Genomic DNA, 23,360 nt, shown 5'->3' with positions numbered 1-23,360 from the left:
ACGCATTGTCTTGCTGCAACATCTCTCCAGGATGTCCTTCCTCAACACAGCTGTAATATGCTCCCTAACCAGTAATGCAACCTCCCCACTTCTTTTGCTTCCACCTTTGTCTTATTTTAAAAAATCCATAACCCAGAATGTTAAGCTGCCAATCCTGTCCTCATTTCAGTCATGTTTCACAGACAGCAACAACAAAATCCTTGTAAGTGTTTAATCCAGGTTCCACGTTCATCTATGTTAGCTATTATACTACTTGCACAGAAGCAAATACAGTCCCAACCTCCAGTTCCATCGGGCGCAGCGGCTTCTCCCTGACTTCTCTTCCTTTTGACTATATTTACCTTAGACTCAAATTCTTCCCTGATCTCTATGCTTACTGACTGGCTGCTCTGGTTCCCACCCCACTGACGCACTAGTTTAAACTTTCCTGAGTGGCACAAAAGAATCTCCCTCCGATGATATTGGTGCTCTGCAGTTTCAGTGCAACTCATCATCCTTGTACAGGTCCCATCTGCCCTGAAAGACATCCCAATGATGTATGTCTGAAGCCCTCCCTCTTACACCAGCTCTTCAGCCAAGTCATAGAGATGTAGTGTTCAATTATATTCTGCCTCTTTCTAGACTCAGTATATGACACAAGGAGACACCCTGCGATTACTACTCTCGAGGTTCTGCTTTCTAATTTGCTCCAACTCCCTGAATTGTCATTGCAAGACCTTGTCACTCTTCCTACCTTTATCATTTGTGCTAATGTAGACAACGACTTCTGTCTGTTTACTCTCCCATTTCAGAATGTCTAATGTACCTGCTCAAGCATTTATGACCCTGACACCAGAAAGGCAACATACCGTCGTGGAGATCTCTTATAGCTACAGAAGTGCTTATCTCTGCCCTGACTATCAAATCTACAAGCACTATTGCTCTACTACGCTTTGTCCCTCCCCTCTGCAGCAGGGCCAGTCATGGTGCCACTGCTCTGTCTCCTGCAGCTGTCATCTGATGGGCCACCCTCTTTATCAGTATCCAAAACAGAATTCTTGTTGATTGGGGACAGCTGCAGGGGACTCCTGCACCGACTGCCTGCCCTGTCAAGCGGTCTTCCATCTATTTTCCTGGACATTGGGTGTGACCATATTTCAATAACTTCTATCTGTGATACTCTTCCATTTGTGTGCTCCTTTAGTGGCTCCAACCGCTTCTCAAGCCAATCCATTTGGTGAGCACCTGAAGCTGGGTACACTTCATGCAAATGTCATTGTCAGGGTTGCTTTTGGCATCAATGATTGACCACATCTCTCAGGCAACAACAGGCCCACTGTCCCCAAACCTACTTCCTGTACTAATCAGAAAATGAGGCGAAAGCGAGTACTGCAGATGCTGGAGATTAGAGTCAACATTGGAGTCATGCTGGAAAAGCACAGCAAGTCCAGCAACATCCGAGGAGAGGGAAATTGATGTCTCGGGAATCAAGATGAACTAACTGTATTGACATTACACTAAGTAACTGTACTAATAACGCATATTGTGGAACCACTATATTGTGGCAGAGGGTGTTTACTGGCAATATGCAAAAATGCTGCCTAGTACAGGTTAGAGAATCTCCTGCGGCAACACCTCATAATGGGATCCTTCCAAAAACTCTGGTGTATATTGCACTGTGTATCATCAAACACTCCTTTGGGTCGCGTCACAGGCCTGAGGAAATGTTTATCTTGTGACCTTGTTGAAATTTTTTTATTTTGGAATTCCAGCTCCTTTAGTTTCATTACCACCAGAAAAGCTTCCTCTTTTACCTAAGCTTATAAGCAGTTTGGAGGGAGGACCTCCTGGTTGACCTGTTCCTGGGTGTGTCTAAGCCTGCTAGCCAGGGGCCATGCCATCTGTTCACTGATTCTTTGCAATTTTTTGAGTGATCTTGAATTACGTGGTGCCCACTCGTACATGCTAAGTCTTGGCTGTGATTTTAAAATAATTTTGGCCATATAGTTCCCAGTTCTGCTGGCCTTCCTGGTTACAATTCCATCGTGGATGTGTTGTAAAAAATTTACTGGGATTCACTGTCTCTTAGTCGTGACCCCAGTTATTTTACTGTCATCCATGGAGTATCTTAGTGTTCTGTCTACCTACTTCAGTGATGATCAATATTATTAATGAAAATAACAACAGACAATGTATATATAGTTTGGGGAAAAACAACAAGTTAGTTCAAATGATTTTACTCATAATGAACTTAACTATATTTTAAAGTTTAACTTGGATCAGAGGTTTTAATTAGTCTGAAAATTGTTATTTTTGGTACACCATTCACTGAGGACTTAATTACTAGTCCTGGTAACTTGATACTCCATGATGTTCCATGGTTTCTTTCAAGATAATGTCTCACTTTATTGACAGCAGATGTCAGGGTCAATCCTGTAAATTCCAGACTTGTTCTTTTACCCTGTTTAAAAAATATATTTTTCAATAAGACGAAGTTGTTATGGGCTCAGAGCTCAGCACAGCAACAACCACTCGAGTGGTTCCTGGGTAAGTGGCCAGAGCCTTGTATGTAGACAATGCAGAGGAAGCTTGCAGCCTCTAATGAGAGAGCACCTTTTTTCTTTCTGTTCCTTTTGTGCTAATTAGTAGCACAATCTCCCAGTGGGTGTTTTCACTCACTATTTCCCTTTTAAACAGTTGGCTCTGCAAATTCCTTTCTAATCAAAAGGGAAAAAAACTGCCTTCAAAAGTATTGAAAAGGTGCATCCTCAGTTAGTGAATGAAAGACAGGATTGGGGTATTTATAATTTGATTAGCAAGCTGTCTGAAGAAAGCCAAAACAACTCATCCACACTGGTGCCAGATCAGTGCTGAATTATTTTTGTTTTGCCTCTTCACCTATCATAGTTGTTTGTGTGTCTGCTTCTCTGTGTTGGAGTTTTAGAAAGAGGTAGAGTTAAGTTAGCAAGAACAATATATTGCTATTGATTTAAAAACTATTTGATTGCAATAGTTTTCTTAATGGGACCTCTGCATGTTCCTTTTAACAATCAGGTAAAATTGAGCAATTTGTAGTTAAACAAATTTTCACATTTGTGACAACTCCTTGTAGCTTAATTTCATGATTTTTGTGATTCCTTAAATAACCAATAAATTTCAATAATTCTGTTCCAAGTATCCTTTGTCCTTTTTTAAATTAGTGAGCAATAAAGGGTATAAAAACCAAATTGGAAATGCATGGAAGCGTCCATAGTCCCAGACAAACACAGACTGCTTTGAGAGAGAGAGAGATGATGATTCTGATATTAGTCTGAGGGTCACTATGCTTTGGGGAGGTGATACCGTTGAGAAGGTGGAGTCTTGTTGGAAATACATCAGATCAGAGAGCATCTATTGAGCAAGAATGAAAGCTTAACTGGAATGGATGCAGACTTAGTGTAAACTCTGTCTCCATAAATGCTTGTCAATAGACAGTAGGTGCAGGAGTAGGCTATTCGGCCTTTCAAGCCAGCACCACCATTCATTATGATCATAGCTGATCATCCACAATCCGTATCCTGTTCCTGCCTTCTCCCCATAATTCTTGATTCCACTATCTTTAAGAGCTCTAACCATCTCTTAAGACCATAAGACATAGGAGCGGAAGTAAGGCCATTCGGCCCATCGAGTCCACTCCGCCATTCAATCATGGCTGATGGGCATTTCAACTCCACTTACCCGCATTCTCCCCGGGAGAATCAAAGTATCCAGAGACTTGTGGTCTCCACTGCCTTCTGGGGCATATATCCACCACTCTCTGGATGAAGAAGTTTCTCCTCAACTCTGTTCTAAATGGCTTATCCCTTATTTTTAAACTGTGTCCTCTGGATCTGGACTCACCCATCAGCTGAAACATGCTTCCTCCCTTTAGAGTGTCCAATCCTTTTAATAATCTTATATTTCTCAATCAGAAGCCCTCTCATCCTTCTAAACTGAAGTGTATACAAGCCCAGTTGCTTCAATCTTCTTCATCTATATCATTTAATGTATATTGTAAACAGCTGTGGTACCCCACTGATCACCGCCTGCCATTCTGAAAGGGATCTGTTTATCGCAACTCTTTGCTTTCTGTCAGCCAGCCAGTTTTCAATCCAAGTCATTGTTTTGCCCCCAATACCATGTGCCCTAATTTTGCTCACTAATCTCCTATGTGGGACCTTATCAAAGGCTTTCTGAAAGTCCAGGTACACTACCCGGCTCTCCCTTGTCCATCTTCATAGTTACATCCTCAAAAATTTCTAGAAGATTAATCAAGCTCGATTTCCCCTTCATAAATCTATGCTGACTCTGACCTACCCTGTTACTGCTAACCAAATTGTCATTTCATCTTTTAAAGAGCAACGGAGGATAACTGAATTATGAAAATTTCCCAGTCCTCCAGCTTCCCACTCATCTTTGCTACGTTATACTACTACTCTTTTATCTTTGTACAGTCCTTAACTTCCCTTGTCCGCCTCCCCTAAGGATCTTTCTTCCTCTTTGGAATGAACTGATCCTGCACCTTCTGCATTATATCGAAAAATACCTGCCATTGTTGTTCCACTGCCTGTTACAGTATTGAACCCACATCCGCTGATGACATTCACATCTTGTGAATGATTAAAAAGAAATAGCTTCTGCTTAATTTCCTGAGTATTTGCAGTATTTTTCTGTTCCTTCAGGTTCCAAGTATCAGTGTATTTTGTTTTTATAAGAGGCTGTTGATGACTCAGTACACAGCTGAGTTATGTGTATTTAACCTGTTGCGCAGTGACGCCTCTTTGATGTATTCATGTACAATGGCTCAAGAATCGAATATCCAAGCTTTTTTTTGCTATTGCAAAGCCATACTTTTCCTGGAACCTGCTCTTAGCCCAGACTTAGCAAGAATTTAGCACCGAGTGGTGAAGAAGGCACACAGGATGCTTGCCTTCATCCCCCAGCACGTAGAATATGTAGAAGTAAGAAAGTCTTGTTGCAACTTCATAAAACATTGTTTAGGTCTCAGGTGCACTTGTGTGCAATTGTGGTCACGACACTGTGGGATTCACCAGGATGTTGCCAAGGATTAAATGTATTATGAAGAGGGCTTGGGTAGGTTGGGTTTGTTTTTCTTGGAACAAAAGATGCTGAGGGGGTATTCAATTGAGGTATGCAAAATTATGGGAGGAAACAAAAAGATTTTCCCATGGCAGACATGTCTGAGACCATATTGCAAAAGTTTAGGGTGAGGAGCAATGGTTTAAAGATGATTTGAGAGAATGTTTTCACCCAGAGACTGGTAGAATTATAGGATGTACTGTCTGAAAGGGTAGTACTTTGAGGCAGATACTCATTTGAGGTATCCAGATCAGTACTCAAAATGCCAGGGCATAGGCAATGGACCAAGCGCAGGGAGATAGTGATGGACAAAAGAGCCTGTTACTCTGCTGTATGAGCTGAAAATGTGTTGCTGGAAAAGCGCAGCAGGTCAGGCAGCATCCAGGGAACAGGAGAATCGACGTTTCGGGCATAAGCCCTTCCTGAAGAAGGGCTTGTGCCCGAAACGTCGATTCTCCTGTTCCCTGGATGCTGCCTGACCTGCTGCGCTTTTCCAGCAACACATTTTTAGCTCTGATCTCCAGCATCTGCAGTCCTCACTTTCTCCACTCTGCTGTATGACTCTGACAATGAATTTAAACAAATAAGTGACTCAGAGCAAGTTTTATTCGAGACAAAAACTTTCTAAATTCCTAATTAAAATAGTTTGGTTAGGGTCTAAATATATTAATATCACGACTTTTGAAAGTTTTCTGAACTGAGTCTGGGATTACATTTTGGCCATGAAATCGTTCTCTTTTGGTAGTGTTTTTAACCTAGAATGCTCCAGTTCAGTGCTTTGTGCAGAACGTGACTTGATGGAAGTTGGAGTTTGATCCAGTTTTGATGTCTTTGCTGTTATGTCCAAAAATGATTCAATTTACACATTTTCTATTCACTCATGGGGGCATGGACATAATTTCATAATGTCCCTAATTGCCCAGGGAATACAATAGTTGAGTTGCTGCCGTTACTTATCATATGTTGGTCAAAATAGTAGATTTTACATTGGTGAGCCAGATGGGTTTTTAGATCAGTCAATATTAAGTAATTTTCAAGTTTTACCATTGCCGTGGAGGGATTTGAACTCATGTCCACAGAATATTAATTAGCCTGAATTATGGATTTCTGGTTCCATGCCGTTACCACTGCACCATACCTCCCCGTCTTAGAATGAGATGATTATAAAATGGTGTTAAATGGCATCAGTTATCAATGTCTAAGCTAATTGAAATTAGGAAATTTTAAAGGCTCATCAGAAAGGATATTTCCCTTTTTTTGATGGGGAAGTTGTGAAAGATCGTGAGAGCCACGGAACACTATTTAAAAATAAGAGAATAAGGGACAGGACAATTATGAGTGAGATAAAGAATTTCCTCACCTGGTGACTAGTTTCTGGAATTCTCTATCCCAAAGGCTCAGTAGTTGAGTATGTTCTGGACTGAGATCGATAGATTTGTAATATTAAAAACATCAAGCAATACAGAGTGCATGAAAATGACATTGCAACAAATCAGCTGCAGTCTTATCGAATGGCTGAATGGTCTGCTCTGACTTCTATTTTTAGTGTTCTCATAGAGCAGGGAAGGTAGCCATTTGAGTCAGTGTGCCAACCTTCGTCCATTCCCTGCTGTTTCCAATAGCCCTGTTAATTTGTCTATTTTCCAGGATTTATCCAATTCTCTTTCAAAGTGTAGCTTTAAATTTGCTTTCAGCCTATGAATTTGAGATAATCTTGTCCAAAAACCCTCTGAAGTTATTTTGCCAATTATCTTAAACCTGTGTTCTTTGATTATGGACCCTCCTGTCAGTGGAAACTGATTCTTTTCTCAAACTTTTATCGAAACTATTAATAAGTCATGGACCTATAACTGGAATATTTATCATAACTAATATTTCTCTGGCTGCTTTAATTACCTTATCTCACTGTTAGGTCAGTTTCAACACATTTTGTAGCATAAATTCTTTAATCTCTCACTTAAGAAAATGATTTTGTTGGTATTCAGATTTCAAAGCATATTTTCTTTATTGACTGCAAGTTGATATGCATAATACTCTTTGTTCAGTTCGTTGTTCTATTACGTCATACAATCTTAAGTCTGAGGTTTTATCTATCAGTACAGAGTAAGGACTGAACATGCAGCCTTACTGATTGTGTTCTTTGTAACTTCTCCAACTCAGAGTGTCAAGGCCATGACCCTCATTATTTGCACTTAAACAGTGAGGCTGCGGCAAGTGGTAAGAAAAGTATGTAGCAATATTGTTTTCCGAGTAAGGTTTGGATATATTTGGATGTCCAAAGCAATTCCATAAGCTGTACCAAATGAAGCTACTCAATGCAATAAGAATGCTTGACATTGGAGGTCATAATATTGATATACTGACTTTGGAAGTAGTCTGAGTTCATTAGGTTGATCCTGGACAAGGAGGGTTGAAACTTTATTGCTGGAACAGCACAGCAGGTCAGGCAGCATCCAGGGAACAGGAGATTCGACGTTTCGGGCACAGGCCCTTCCTCAGGACAAGGAGGGTTGATTTTGAGGAGAGTTTGAGTAGGTTGGAGCTCTACTTGAGTTTGGAAGGAGGAGAGGAACCTTACCAGAACTACGCACATCTTAAGGGATGTAACCAGGTAGGTTATCTCTTTGGAGACCATGTAGGACCAGAGGGCATAGACTCAGGGTGAAAGGTTGCCCACTTCAGGCAAAATGACTCTGAATAATTTCTGAGTATAATGGTCTATTTCTGTTCGTGTTTTAATGATGAACTTTCTTGTATACTGTTTAGTCTTGATGCGTATGAAAGAATGGGAAACTGTAATAGTATTGTGCCCTGGTGTATCAAAAGCTTTACAAATAAAAATGTTCTTTGTATTAAATTTTGCAGATGATCTGTGTCTGTGTAAACAATAAATGTGTGAATTGTAATATTTTGAATAAATAGACTGCATGACCTCAAATTTATACTTTTTTATTTCCCTCTTATGTATTGGTTGGTGAGAAGCTTGGATATTTCAGCAAAATGGTAATTTGAATACAGCAGTAGAATTGTTGATTAACTCAGATGCAAATACTTAAAAGGATTTATTTTATTTTCAGTCAAACATTGAAGTATTTGTAAACAGATTGGACTCTGTGGAATCTGTCTTACCATATGAATATGATGTGTAAGTACACTTAAGAATTTATCAATTAATATTTTAGTGTAAATTAGTCTATATTTGAATACATTCTGCATAACCATTTCATAGTTGTTACAAAAGTATGCCTGATTAGTTACTTTTTCTGTTCTGGTTATTGTTTTTGCCTGTTAGTCTGTGTTTATGAGTAATACATCTCAAAAACTAATCCATGATTTTTTGACATTATTTGGTTCATAGGGTATGGTCCAAGGAAGAATTCTTTTGCAAAATTGTGTATCTGGATCTACAAATGATGCATTAATAAGAGATGGGGTGAATTAATTTTCTTGCATGTTATGAATTGTTTTTGGCTGCTGTGGTGCAATCTATCTCAGCTGTTAAAATATGAACAGAGTATTGTTGGATGTGGATTGGCCTGGAAACATCACGATGGAATCTTATACTAAAGGTTATTTTAAGGTTTGTAGTTAGAACATTAATTTGGTGGATAAAAGCCTCTAGCCAAACCTTTTCATAATTGCAATAATGTTGCATAAAGGTAGAACAGCAGACGTATGTGATCCGCCTCTTCACTTGTCACTGGAATGTGAAGTACAGGTAGTTCTTCTCTAATGCAATGGTTGTGTTCTTCTGCAACCTCACACAAGAGAAAAATCCCGCTTTAGAAACAGCACTTGCAGTGTTGGCAAAGTTACCTTTGAGTTATAGGCTTAGAGATGATTTGCATTGACATGCTTGTTGCTTTAACTCCTCTCCTCCCTATCTTAGTCACGATTTTAAATCGATGGCTTCTTATTGCATGCCTGACCATATTGACCAGATAAGTCATGAATAACAATGAAGCGGTATTATGATAATTGCTGAAGTTGGTAAATGAAAATGGTGAGTGTGAATCGAGCACAGTCATCATGGTTTCATGAAGTAGAAATTCATCACCAGTTGCTGAGAATAAGCATTCGATTGCAGCAGGCATTAAGGAAGGCATTTATATGGTCTGCGTAATGAGAGGATTTGAGTACAGGAACTGGGATGTCGTGCTGCAATTATACAGCACATGGGTGAGGCCCCATCTCGTACATTTGTGCAGTTTTGGTCTCCTTATATGAGCTTTCTTGGTATAAATGGGTGGCACGGTAGCTCAGTGGCTAGCACTGCAGCTTCACAGCACCAGGGATCTGGGTTCGATTCCCACCTTGGGCGACTGTGCACACTCCATACAGACATTCTCCGTGTCTGCATGGGTTTCCTCCCGGTGCACCAGTTTCCTCCCACTGTCCAAAGATGTGCAAGTCAGGTGAATTGGTCATGCTAAATTGCCCAAAGTGTTAAGGTATCAGGGGTAAATGTAGGGTCGGGGAATGGTCTGTGGTGGGTTATCTTTCTGAGGGTTGGTGTGGACTTATTGAGCCCAAGGGCCTGTTTCTCCACACTGTAGGGAATCAATCTAAATGGAGTGCAGTCAAGATTTACCAAATTCCTGGGAAGACCGGATTGCCACGAGATTGATTCAGTTAGGACTGTTTTCCCTAAAGTTTAAAAGAATGAGGGTGATCTCCGAGAAGCCTATAAAATGCTAACAGGACTAGACAGGTTAGATGCAGGCAGGGTGTTCTTGATGGTGGAGTCATACAGAACCAGGGTTTAAGGATAAGAGAAAAATTTAGGTCTAAGATGAGAAGGAAGTTTTTCACCACGTGGTAAACCTGTGGAATTCACTACTCCCCAAAGAGGTTGAGGCCAAAACAATGCAGGATCTCAAGAAGCAGTTGGTTAAATATTAGGTCAGTTGAGATTCAGTGGTGGATTTTTTGGAAACATAACATTTACATTTCAGCAATAATGCTTTCAAAGAGAAAGAGAGACACACAAAGGGAAGGATGCAGCATCCTTGACTGACTAAGGAAGTCAAAGATACCATCAAGTTGACAGAAAAAGTGAAGGATTGGATAGAATTTTTTTCAAAATTCAAGAATCTTTATAAGAATAAAGGAAAATCAAGGTAAGAGAGAAAGTTACTTGGAAATAAAATCTAATTAGTCATTTTTACACATTTTAAGAAAAATAAATAAACTTCGGATTTATTTGCAAGTGACTTTGAATCAAGTATGTCTCAGGAGCTAGCAATGAAAAGTAGAGAAGTGGCATATGAATTAAATAAGTGTTTGTCAGTCTTCACTGTGTGGGAGACACAAATAACAGTAGAAATACTTGCAAATCAACAGATGAAAGTGTTACAACGCTGGGTACCCTTTTGGTAATTTAAGCCAGACACATAGAAAAGCTCACATTGCCTCGTAATCTATAAAAGTATGCATGACAAAGGAGTACCAAATTCCACTATTTAAAGAAAAAAATAACAGTTTGTTCTTTAACTTAAAAAAAAATCAAATAACAACTATATCTACACCGTAATCTTCCTTTTTATCTTGACTATTTATGTATCTCCCACTCTACAGCATGATACTGATCTGATAAAACCCCCTTGGTAAGGTTTTACAAAAAATTCAGATTTCAAAACCAGTCAGTGGTGTCGATTCTCCTCTATCTTCCTCTAGATTTTTCTGGGTCTCTTCTTTGGTCTTCTGCTACACAGATTTCATATGAGCAGGTACCTTTCAAAGAGTGGTTCTGCAGGCAGTCTGTGTTTGTTGGTGCTCTTTGCTGCTCTGGCCAACTGTTCAAAATGCCCGATTTTTTTATACTCCAAAACATCGGATCGTCTCATTGGTTTGATGTTGTCAAAATAGTAAAATTCAAGTTCGATTAGACTTTGGTATCTTAGGGCAAAATTTAAACTGGTCAAATTCAAATTTGTTGTCTACCATAGCAACTCAGCTATTTGTTTCATAGCCAAATGTTACATTTTAATTTTTTTCAGCACACTCTGCACTTAAGTCTTTGCCAGCTTTCACTCCTGTAGATGTGTACTGTACCTTGATAACAAAAGGGAGGGACTAATTTCAAACAATTGGGAAGAGTAATAAGAAAATGGTTAGATCTGAAGGCCAACAGGTCCCTGAATGCTGATGGACTTCATCCTAAGATATTAAAAGACCACTCCAAAGTCAGCAAAATAGGAGATATCTTCAAGTTTCCCAGATTTTAGGAAGGTCTCATCTGATTGAAAAATTGCAAAAATAATGCCTCTGTTTGAGGAGGAAGACCAAAAGCAAGTAACTGCAAGTTAGTTAGCCTAACATCTGTTTTGGGGAAATTGGAATCTGTCTTTGGTCTAGAACAGGGTATCTTAAAAGTCTCAATTCAGTCAAGTAATCAATATGGTTTTGTTAGAGGGATATCTTGCCAACCATCTTGAAGTTCTTTTGAGAAAGTTCTAAGCTGATAAATGGGAATTGATATGTATGGCACAAACAGAAATTACTGGTGAAACTCAGCAGGTCTGGAGAGAAAGTAAGAGTTTGTTTTGAATCCTGTCTCCCTCAGAACATAGAACTGTTTTCTTCACAGATGTTGCCAGACTTGCCGAGTTTCTACAATGATTTGTTCATTTCTGATCTCAATATGTACAGTTTTGTCTCATTTCAGTATCTATGTGGGTGTATGTGGACTTTCTCAAGACACTAATATATAAAAAGTTTAATGAAGTTATGTTAAGGCTAATATTGTCATGCACAAAGGATTGGTTAGATAGTGGCACAGATCATTGTCCTAAATAGGCTTTTTTTGATTAGGCAAGATATAATGAGTGGAATGCCACCAGGGTCCGTGCTGGGGAACTAAACTCTTTATAATCAGCTTTAATGACTTTAATGAATAGATTGATGGTTTGGTTGTTGAATTTGCTGATTACAGAAAGAAAGGTAGGAGAGTAAGTTGTGGCAAGGGTGTAAGGAGTTTTCAATTTGATACAAATAGGTTACGTGAATGGGCAAACATCTTGTAGAGTGAGTATAGTGTGGGAAAATGTGAACCTGTCTGTTTGGAAAGAAAAGGAAAACCAGCATATTCTTTAAATGGAAAGAAATTGCAGAACTTGTACAGAGGGATCTGGATATGAAAGTACAGCAAGTGATTGGAAATACAAATGGAATGTAAAAATAGGGTTGTTTTGTGACAGTTGTACTGGACATTGAGCTATACATTTTTGGTCTTCTTATTGAGGAAAGGATATATAATTTCATTGGAAACAGTCAAGAGAAAGTTCATTTGACTGATTTTTGGATCGAAAGGCCTATTGAATGAGGAAAGGTTGGATATGTTCATGTTTTCATTGGACTTCATTTGAATCGTTTTAAGATCCTGAGGGGATTCGCTGGTGAAAAGGTTTTTCTCCTTTTCAAAGAGTGTAGAACCAGAGTTTCTGTGGAATTCTCTTCCCAAAGAGGAGTAGAGGAAATGTTTTCAAATAATTTTGAGAGAATTTGTTGGTGAACCATGGTTACAGGAGTGGCCAGGGAAGTGGAGTTGTGGCCATGGCCATGACTTCCCTGATATTATGTATTGCATAACATTTAGACTAAACATTGGTCAGTCAACCTGCAAAAGTTGAGAAATCTGTTTCTTTATCATTTTACAGAAGCCTAAGGTTGATTATATTAAGATGAGCCAGGAATAAATATTTTGAGTCAGAGGTATTGCCTGTTTTGAAGTTGAGATTTTCATGCAGTGAAGATTGATCAGTTGATTATCAGTGATTTGAGGGAAGATAATAGCTGAGAAGCTGGGTTAAGAGTAGGCCAAATGACTGAGTCTCCTCATCCGGGAATTCTGCTGAAAGTTATAATTATCCTTTGTGAAATGAATTTGGAATTACTTTACCCCAAGTTATCGTGTACTTCATCACTTCCATTTTCTCAGGTTCGCTGTTTGTGACTATTCCTCATTTCCCCTTCCTCCACCTCATCCTAGTTCCAAACTTCCAGCTCAGCACTGTCCCCATGACTTGTCTGAACTTGTTCTACCTGCCTATCTCCTTTTCCACCTATCTACTCCACCCTTTCCTCTCTGACCTATCACCTTCATCCCCTCCCCCACTCACCTATTGTACTCTATGCTACTTTCTCCCCACCCCCACCCTCCTCTTGCTTATCTCTCCACGCTTCAGGCTCACTGTCTTTATTCCTGATGAAGGGCTTTTGCCCGAAACGTCAATTTCGAAGCTCCTTGGATGCTGCCTGAACTGCTGTGCTCTTCCAGCACCACTAATCCAGAACCTTGTAGATGGTAGGCAGCTTTGGGGAGTAGGAGGAGAGTTACTCACCGCAGTATTCCTAGCGTCTGATCTATTGTAGCCACTGTTGTAGGGAGTCCAGTTGAGTTTCTGGTGCATGGTGACACCCAGAATGTTAATAGTGGGGAATTAAGTGAAGGTAACATCATTAAATATCAAGGGGTGATTGTTGGATTGTCGCTTATTGGAGGTTCTGGATTAGTGGTGCTGGAAGAGCACAGCAGTTCAGGCAGCATCCGAGGAGCTTCAAAATCGACATTTCGGGCAAACGCCCTTCATCAGATCCCTGATGAAGGGCTTTTGCCCGAAACATCGATTTTACTGCTTCTCGGATGCTGCCTGAACTGCTGTGCTCTTCCAGCACCACTAATCCAGAATCTGGTTTCCAGCATCTGCAGTCATTGTTTTTACCTAGCTTATTGGAGATTGTCATTGCCTGGCATTTCTGGCATAGACGTTATTTGCCACTAGTCAGCCTGAGCCTGGATATTGTCCAGATCTTGGACATGAATTGCTTCAGTATTTGAGTCGTGAATGGTGCTACAATAGCAAATATCCCCATTTCTGGCCTTTATCATAGGGGGGGGGGAAGCAGCTGAAGATGGTTGGAACTAGAACACTACCCTGAGGAACTCCTGCAGTAACACCCTTGAGCTCAGATGACTAACTTCAATTACAACTGTTTTCCCATGTTCCAGGTATGACTCCAACTGGCAATGAATTTGCCCCCTGATACCCATTAATTCCACTTTTGCTAGGGCTCCTTCATGCCACACTCCATCAAATGCAGCCTGATGTCAAGTATCATCCAGTATAAAGGAAGGCATTTGTTCCTTTTTTGGGATGCCAGCGTTTATAGCTCATGAATTTATTGCCTGTTCTTAATTGTTTGGTGGACAGTTAGAGACCGAATGTAGGCCTGATCAGTCAAGGATGGCCATTTCCTTCCTGAAAGGACATTGTGAACCAGATGTGTGTTGTCTCCAAATGACTGGAGTCACTGTTAGGTTTTTCTTGCAGATTTTCACTGTCACAGGTCAAACATTCTCTTCGAGGACATCACTTCAGGAGGTCTTCAGGGTAGGGTCGTTGGCCCAACCATCTTCAGTTGCTTCATAATGGAGGGAAGTTCATTGCAGTTAAATGTGTGCATGTTCATTGTGCAAGCAATGTTTAGGCACCATTAACTACTCCTCTTACTGAAGCAGTCCATATCCAAATGCAACAAGATTTGGACCGTTTGGGCCTGGCCAGGACCAAGCAGTGACTAGCTCCCATGGTATTCAATAACACTAGTATTGTTGAATTGCCAACTATTGGCATCCTGGGAGTTACTGTTTAACCAAAAACTGAACTGAACCAGTGATACAAACACTGGTGACGCAAGTATGTCAGAAGTGTGGAATGCTGCAGGGAGTAACTCAGCATCTGACTCCCCAAAGCTATCATGTGCAAGGCACGAGTCACGGTTGTTATATAGTGCTCTCCACTTAACTGTATGTGGTTCTAACAACGCTTGATGCTTGACACCATCCAGGATAAAGCAGCCAATTTGATTGGCACCCCGCCCAGCATCTCAAAATTCAGTCCCTCCACTCGTGATGAATGTAAAATGATTTTAAACTACTTGATATTTGGTCCATGTTTTTGCTTCTTGATCAAATCCGTTGATTTAAAAGTTTGCAACTTATTCCTTAAGATCTCTCTTTTCTTCCCATTTAAGGAATACTGCATTTTCACTTTTGTTTAGTCATCGATGTTAAGCTCAGGAAAAGATCCTTCAGTCTACCATGTCCATGCTGGTCAGAAATGACTACCAAACTATTGTAATTCCATATTCCAGCGCTTGTCCCATACATGTGTACCTTGGCATTGCATGTGCACATCCAAATAGTGCTTGCATGTTATGAGAATTTCTGTTTTGTCCACTCTTACAGGCTGTGAATTCCAGATTCCCAACACCCTCGGTTTTAAAAAAAAATTATCCGCAATCTTCTCTAAACCTTTTGTCCCTGACCTTTTTCAGTCTGTGCCCCTTGCTCTTTGATCCCTTCATCAAGCGAAAACATTTCTTTGAGTACCTTACCTCTGCTCATAATTGTATACATCTCATTCATGCATCCCCTCAATCTTCAATCTCAAGGAAAATAACCCCACTATGTGCAATCTCTCTCCACAACTGAAGCTGTTTAACCCAGGGAGCATCCTGGGAAATCTCCTCCACTCCCTAGCCAGTGCAATCATATCCCTCTTATAATACGGGTTCTGGAGCTGCACACAATACTCTGATGTGGCCTAACCAATGTTTTGTGCAGTTCCAGCATAGCTACCTCTTAAATTCAATACCTTCTCTAATAGAGGCAAGTATACCATATGCTGCCCCAGTCAGACTTACTCCCCTATCCTGATAGCTTTAGGCACACCAAGGTCCCCCAGTCTTTGGTGCTTCCCAGTGTCCTACCGTTCATTGTATATTCCCTTGCCTTGGTTGCTCTGCCCAAGTGTCACCTCACATTTATCCAATGCATTCTGTTTGTCACTGACAACTCTGTCTCCTTTTAGTTGGAGCTTCTATGGCACTATCTGATTTGTAGTGTTTGCTACATGGATATTTTGAAGTTGGATTCTAAAGAGAACTTTGGTTAAATACACAAGATTTTGAAAGGCCTGTGTCTTTTACTTGGTTCATAGTTCAGAAATGTTCAAATGGCAATGTTCAGATCTTTTGAAATCTTTTTTTTTAAATGTGTTTAATTCTGGCAATGTCCAGTTTGACCATCACAATTTGATTCCTCCACAATTTCTTTATCATTCAAGCAAAATATTGCTGTAACCTGCTATAGTGTAAAAATGCTTGTGGTTTTTGTTTTAAATGCTGGAAAATAAATTAGGATATGGAATTGCAGTTTAAGAACTGCATGTGATACTGCTTGGATGCTTCGAGCACAGTAACTTTGCGTCAATCAAATATAATGCTGCGTTGTTGTGCTTCACAATTTTGCTGATAAAGATTATAAGCTGCCCACTTCCAGGACGTGAAGTTATTTTCCAGGGAGCTTGCTCTGGATAATGCCACTTGTGCATTCTCCAGAGTTCATTTTCAGTGTTCAGAAAGTTGCTTTTTGGGATTCGTTCTCAGCCCCCCCCTAAACTCCATTTATGATATGATATGATATTTGGGAACCAGGCAATATGCAGAATAATGAATGTATTTTCATAATTCTCTTGGTTTTCATTTTATAACTGTATATACTACACACTCTGGACCAGATGACAATAAGCATCTGATTCTTAGGTTTGGCCAATTAAACCTAACATTTGCACGCCCAGATGATGTTGAAGACTGATGACTGTAAATCCTCCACCTCAGGATGGACAAAACTCTTTTAGAGCACAAACCACAACTTTTGAGTCATTCACTGAAGACAAACTGAGCGTGGTCTGATTTTATTGCTGTGAATCATCTCGCAGGGTCCCTGGCTCTGGTCCCCCTGCTTTTTGGGAAGTTTGACAATTTGGTCAGCTGACCGATCAGAAGCACGATTTGTTTTTTAAAAAAAAAGTCCTGCCATGGAGTTCGGTAGACTCTTTACATCTCTGGACTTTCTGGCTTCTTCAGCTGCTACAAGTCTCTCTGGTAATATCAATCCTCCTTTTGTCATATTAATTCTATGTTGCTACTAGTACAAATGGCCTGAAAGGTTGAATGTCATCTGGCCAAATCACATCGTTCTTAAAAAAAAAACTCTAATTTCCACCAGATTAGATTAGATTAGATTCCCTACAGTGTGGAAACAGGCCCTTCGGCCCACCCAGATCCATTTCCCTCTGACTAATGCACCTAACACTATTAGCATAGCCAATTCATCTGAACTGCACGTCTTTGGACTGTGGGAGGAAACTGGAGCACCCGGAGGAAGCCCACGCAGACACGGAGGATGTGCAAACTCCCCACACGGTTGCCAGCGGCTGGAATCTGGTGCTGTTGGCAGCAGTGCGAACCACTGCGCCACCGTGCTGCCCAATGTGGAAGTGGATTTTAACCAGTATCAATTAGTGAATGATCTTCCTTCACCACAGAAGGAAACCATTTAGCCCATCATACTTGGACTAACTCTTTGAAAAAGTTAATCAATTTGTTTCAGCCTGTGCTCTTTTTCTTCCCAGAGTCCTGCAAATGTTTTTGGAATCAGTTAATTATGACAGTCTGGTAAACTTCCTCCAAGCTAAAGAGAATGTACAGGTCGCCTAACAAGGAGAGATTGGGAGGCTAGATTTGTGTTCACTGGAGTTTACAAGAATAAGAAGTGATGTATTTGAAAAATACAGAATCCTAAGGGGGATTAACAGGTAGATGTTAAAATGTTTTCTCTTATGGATGAATTCAGAACTACGGTGACTTTTAAAACTCTGCCACCCATTTAAAATTGAGATCCAGCAAAATTCTTTCTCTCCAAGGGCCAAGCAGTTAGGAGGGTTAATGGTTTCATTGTGAGAGAGCTTGAGTATATGAGCAAGGATGTTTTGCTGCAGCTATATAGGGTTATGTTGAGACCACACTTAATGTGCAGTTTTGACCGTAAGTCATTGGAGCAAAATTAGGCCTTTCAGTCCATTTGAGTTTGTCCCATTATTCAGAGCAATTGTGATTGATCTTTTCCAAATAACCCTTGATTCCTTGACTGTTTAAAATCCATCTCTGCCTTGAATATAATTTATGACCCAGCCTCGACAACCTTCTGCAGTTTAACAAAATATTCCATAACTTCATTTTGAAGAAACTCCTCGTTTCTGTCCTAATTGAGTTACCCCTTGCTCTGAGATTATGCCCTCTGGTCTTTGACTTTCCCACAAGAAGCAACAACTTTTCCATATCTACCATGTCAAGTCCCCTCAATCTTGTTTCCATAAAGTAACTTCTCACTCATCAAAACCCAAATAAGTGCACTCCAATCCTCAAGACTGAGTGTTTTTGAGTATGAGACAATATAGATAACCTTCTCTGGACTACCTCCAATGCCAGTATATATCTCCTTTTTAATAAGGGGACCAAAACTGTTTTTAAGTATTCCATGTGTGGTCTAATTATTGCCTTGTAGAGGGAGGGAGAGGATCCAGTTGTTGTGGTCCACGTTGGTACAAACAACATAGGCAAGGCTAGGAAGGAGGACCTGTTTGGGGATTATCGAGCACGAGGAAGGAAATTGAAGAACAGGTCCTCGAGGGTCATAATCTCCAGATTACTGTCTGAGCCATGTGCTAATTGGCATAGGAATAAGAAAATTGGGGAAGTAAACACGTGACTGAGATTGGTGTGGGAAAGAGGGTTTCCGTTTCCTGGGACATTGGCATCAGTTTTGGAATCGCCCCGATTACAAAACTAAGGAACTCTGAATACGGGAGGATATCGATAGACTGGAGAGTTGGGTGGAACAGTGGCAGATGGTTTTCAATCCAGACAAATGTGAGGTGATGCATTTAGGCAAGACTAATTCTAGAGTGAATTATACAATGAACAGAAGAGCCTTTGGAAAGGTTGATGGGCAGAGAGATCTGGGAGTGCAGGTACATCGTACCCTGAAGGTTGCTGCACTGGTGGATAGAGTGGTCAAGAAGGCATATAGTATGCTTGCCTTCATTGGATGGGGTATTGAATATAAGAGCTGGCAAGTCATGTTAAAATTCTACAAGACGTTGCTTTGGCTGCATTTAGAATACGGTGTACAGTTCTGGTTGCCACATGACCAAAAGGATGTGGATGCTTTGGAGAGGGTGCGGAGAAGGTTTACGAGGATGTTGCCTGGTATGGAAGATTGAGATTGAGTAGGTTAGGATTGTTTTCATTAGAAAAAAGGAGATTGAGGGGGGACCTGATTGAGGTTTACAAAATCATGAAGGGTATAGACAGGGTGGATAGAGACAAGCTTTTTCCCAGGGTGAGGGATTCAATAACGAGGTCATGCTTTCAAGATGAGAGGTGGAAAGTTTAAGGGGGATACACGCGGCAAGTACTTTACACAGAGGGTGGTGGGTGTTTGGAACGCGTTGCCAGCAGAGATGGTAGAGGCAGGCACGGTAGATTCGTTTTAAGATGCGTCTGGACAGATGCACGAGTAGGTGCGGTGCAGAGGGATACAGATGTTTAGGAATTGACCGACTGGTTTAGCCAGTACATTTGGTTCGGCTCAGACTTGGAGGGCCGAAGGGCCTATTCCTGGGCTGTAAATTTTTTTGTTCTCTGTCCTTTTGATCTGTACTGATGGGGCGGTCTCCACCTGAACCGATCTGGAACCACTGTTCTGGCGAAAAGGATAAATAAGGTGGTCACTAATTCTTGAGTCGAGGGAAAGCGACAGGGAGTATGGAGTCAAGTAGAAAGATAAGCAGCAGGTTAGCATGTGTGCGGGGTTTAAGTTGAAGGCAGACTAGGAATGAAGCAAAAGGGAAAGATATCTTGGGTAGAGGTGATGGAAATCATGAGGATAAGAAAAGGGTGCTTTACCTGAATGCTTGTAGTATTTATAACAAAGTAAATGAGTTAACGGCACAAATCATCGTGAATGATTATGACGTAGTAGGCATTACGGAGACATGGTTGCAGGGGGTTCAAGACTGGCAGTTAAACCTCCAAGGACTTAGAATTTATTGAAAAGACAGGGAGGTCATGAGGGGGCGGGGTTGCCCTGTTACTTAAGAAATTAAATCTCTGGCACTGAATGACATAGGGTCAGATGAAGTGAAGTCTGTGTGGGTGGAGTTGAGGAACCATAAAGGCAAAAAATGTTAGACCTCCCAACAGTGGGAGGAACCAGGGGCGCTAGATTAGATTAGATTAGATTACTTTACAGTGTGGAAACAGGTCCTTCGGCCCAACAAGTCCACACCGACCTGCCGAAGCGCAAACCACCCATACCCCTACATTTACCCCTTACCTAACACTACGGACAATTTTAGCATGGCCAATTCACCTGACCTGCACATCTTTGGACTGTGGGAGGAAACCGGAGCACCCGGAGGAAACCCACGCAGACACTGGGAGAATGTGCAAACTCCACACAGTCAGTTGCCTGAGGTGGGAATTGAACCCGGGTCTCTGGCGCTGTGAAGCAGCAGTGCTAGCCACCGTGCCGCCCACAAAGAAATAGGGCATGTCAGAAAGACAAGGTCTCGGTGATCATGGGGGACTTCAATATGCAAGTGGACTGGATGAATTATGTTGTCGGTGGATCCAAAGAAAGGGAATTCATAGAATGCTTACAGGATGGCTTTTTGGAACAACTTGTGATGGAGGCTATTCTGGATTTAGTGCTATGTAACGAGCCAGACTTTTTAAAAGATTTTAAAGTCAAGGAAGACTTGGGAAGCAGCAATCATAATATAGTAGAGTTCAGTCTGCAGTTTGAAAGAGAAGCGCAGCAGGTCAGGCAGCAGCCAAGGAGCAGGAAAATTGACGTTTCGGGCATAAGCCCTTCTTCAGGAATGAGGAGGGTGTGCCAAGCAGGCTAAGATAAAAGGTAGAGAGGAGGGACTTGGAGGGGCGTTGGGAATACGATAGGTGGAAGGAGGTTAAGGTGAGGGTGATAGGCCGAAGGTGGGGGGAGGGGAAATGAGGAAGCTGGAGAAATCTGCATTCATCCCTTGTAGTTGGAGGGTTCCTAGGCGGAAGATGAGTCGCTCTTCCTCCAGGCGTCGTGTTGCCATGGTCTGGCGCTAGAAGACGCCAAGGACTTGCATGTCCTTGGCGGAGTGGGAGGGGGAGTTAGTGTTCAGCTACAGGGCGATTGGGTTGGTTGGTGCGGGTGTCCCAGAGGTGTTCTCTGAAACGTTCTGCAAGTAGGCGGCCTGTCTCCCCAAAGTATAGGAGGCCACATCGGGTGCAGTGGATGCAATAAATGACGTGTGTGGAGGTGCAGGTGAATTTCTGATGGATATTGAAGGATCCCTTGGGGCCTTGGAGGGTAGTGAGTGGGGAGGTGTGGGCGCAAGTGCTGAATCTGGTGCTGGAGGCTTCGGATTTGTTGTAGGTACAGGTTGTCCTGGTTGGGTCCAAATTTTGTTGGTCTGAATGTAGTCCGGAGTCCATGCGGGGTCAGTCGGTTCCGTAGACAGGTGCTGAGGAAGGAGATATGGACTCAGCACCGCCTTCTTGACCTGCAATCATCTTCCCGACCTCTCCGCCCCCACCCCCTCTCCGACCTATCACCCTCACCTTAACCTACTTCCACCTATCGCTTTCCCAACACCCCTCCCCCAAGTCCTTCCTCCCTACCTTTTATCTTGGCCTGCTTGGCACACCCTCCTCATTCCTGAAGAAGGGCTTATGCCCGAAACGCGATTCTCCTTCTCCTTCGATGCTGCCTGACCTGCTGCACTTTTCCAGCAACACATTTTTAAGCTCTGATCCCCAGCATCTGCAGCCCTCACTTTCTCCGAGTTGATTTTAACCTACTGTGAGTTCTCTTGCAAGGATGCCTTCCTTGAAGAAGCTCTCCTCCTCCCTCTACAAGGATCTCAGTGAGTCCCTCTCTCACTGCACACCCCATGTCATCTCCTCTGCCCTGAAGCTCTTCAGCCACGTCCTCAAACAGACTTGCTTCCTCAGCATCTGTCTACGGAACCGACTGACCCCGCATGGACTCCGGACTACGTTCAGACCAACAAAATTTGGACCCAACCAGGACAACCAGTACCTACAACAAATCCGAAGCCTCCAGCAACAGACCTCCCTCCGGATCCTCTGCTCCGCGCTTGCAGCCTTGCGCTGCTACCGACATTCCCTGCAATTAGCCCTACCCCAGCTCAGTACAACACTCTCACAGACCTGCAAAGGTCCTTTACTCCTCTTCAGCCACAGAAGAAACCGTACACTAGACAAACGGTTCTTCCTAGCCATATCGGAAATTAAAGACAGTAAGTATCAAAAACTTTCATGTACTTACCCCCACACTCCGGATTCCTCAACCGTTCCAGAATGTTCCATCGGCCTCTGGAAGTGCTCGGGTGCCATTAACCATCCGGCCGCTGCAGCAACCGCCACTGCGAACCATGACGTCACTTCTGCTCCCACCGACCATGCAACCTCTGCGATTGCTGCCCGGACAACCGCCTCCACCATCGCAAGGAAGACCATCGCCGACAGATTTGTGGCCTCCGCGGGCTCCACAGCCACCAGGAACAACACCGTTTCTGCATTCGCTGCAGCCACTTCTGCCCCCGGAGTTGCCGTCGCAGCATCTAGTTCCGCCCCCAGTGACGTCACTCGCCTACACACCGACCACGCCAAATGTGTCCCCGCCCCCGCGCCGATCCCCGCTCCAGCCCCACACCAGGTCCTAGCTCCCAGCCCTGCTGTATTTTCACCATCCCTCCAGACCTACCCCTCTCTGAGGATGAAAGATCATTCCTCAGAAGAGGCCTCACCTTCACCCCTCTACGCTCTCGGATTAACGAATTCAACACGCGGCGAGACGTTGAACAATTCTTCCGCCGCCTTCGCCTCCGCGCCTACTTTTCCAACCAGGACACTCGACCACCCTCTGACGACCACTTCTCCCGCCTCCAACACACCCCATCCACCTGGACACCCCGTGCTAGCCTCTTATCCGCCCTCGATCTCTTCATAGCCAACTGCCGCCGTGACATTGACCGCCTCAACCTCTCCAACCCTCTCAACCACTCCAACCTCTCACCCTCTGAATGCACAGCCCTCCACTCCCTCCGCTCCAACCCCAACCCCAACCTCACCATCAAACCTGCAGACAAGGGAGGCGCGGTGGTAGTTTGGCACACCGATCTTTATATTGCTGAGGCTAAACGTCAGCTTGCGGACACCTCCTCCTACTGCCCTCTTGACCATGACCCCACCACCCACCACCAAACCATCATCTCCCAGACCGTCCATAACCTCATCACCTCAGGGGATCTCCCATCCACCGCCTCCAACCTCATAGT

General features: G+C 42.5%; 1 protein-coding gene across 1 annotated transcript in view; it reads left to right on the top strand.

The window, feature by feature from the left end:
• The window catches only part of LOC122557447 (transmembrane 9 superfamily member 2-like), a 126,738-nt gene that overhangs the window by 12,862 nt on the left and 90,516 nt on the right, over positions 1-23,360 (top strand). The window contains exon 2 of the mRNA XM_043705203.1: positions 8,175-8,242. Coding sequence (XP_043561138.1) covers positions 8,175-8,242 — 68 coding nt within the window. The remainder of the gene's footprint in view (positions 1-8,174; positions 8,243-23,360) is intronic.

The sequence above is a fragment of the Chiloscyllium plagiosum genome, chromosome 15 (genome assembly GCF_004010195.1).
Source record: "Chiloscyllium plagiosum isolate BGI_BamShark_2017 chromosome 15, ASM401019v2, whole genome shotgun sequence".
In the NCBI taxonomy this organism is placed as follows: domain Eukaryota; kingdom Metazoa; phylum Chordata; class Chondrichthyes; order Orectolobiformes; family Hemiscylliidae; genus Chiloscyllium; species Chiloscyllium plagiosum.
The sequence above is the reverse complement of the archived record's forward strand: the minus strand, read 5'-3'. Positions and strand labels throughout refer to the sequence as shown.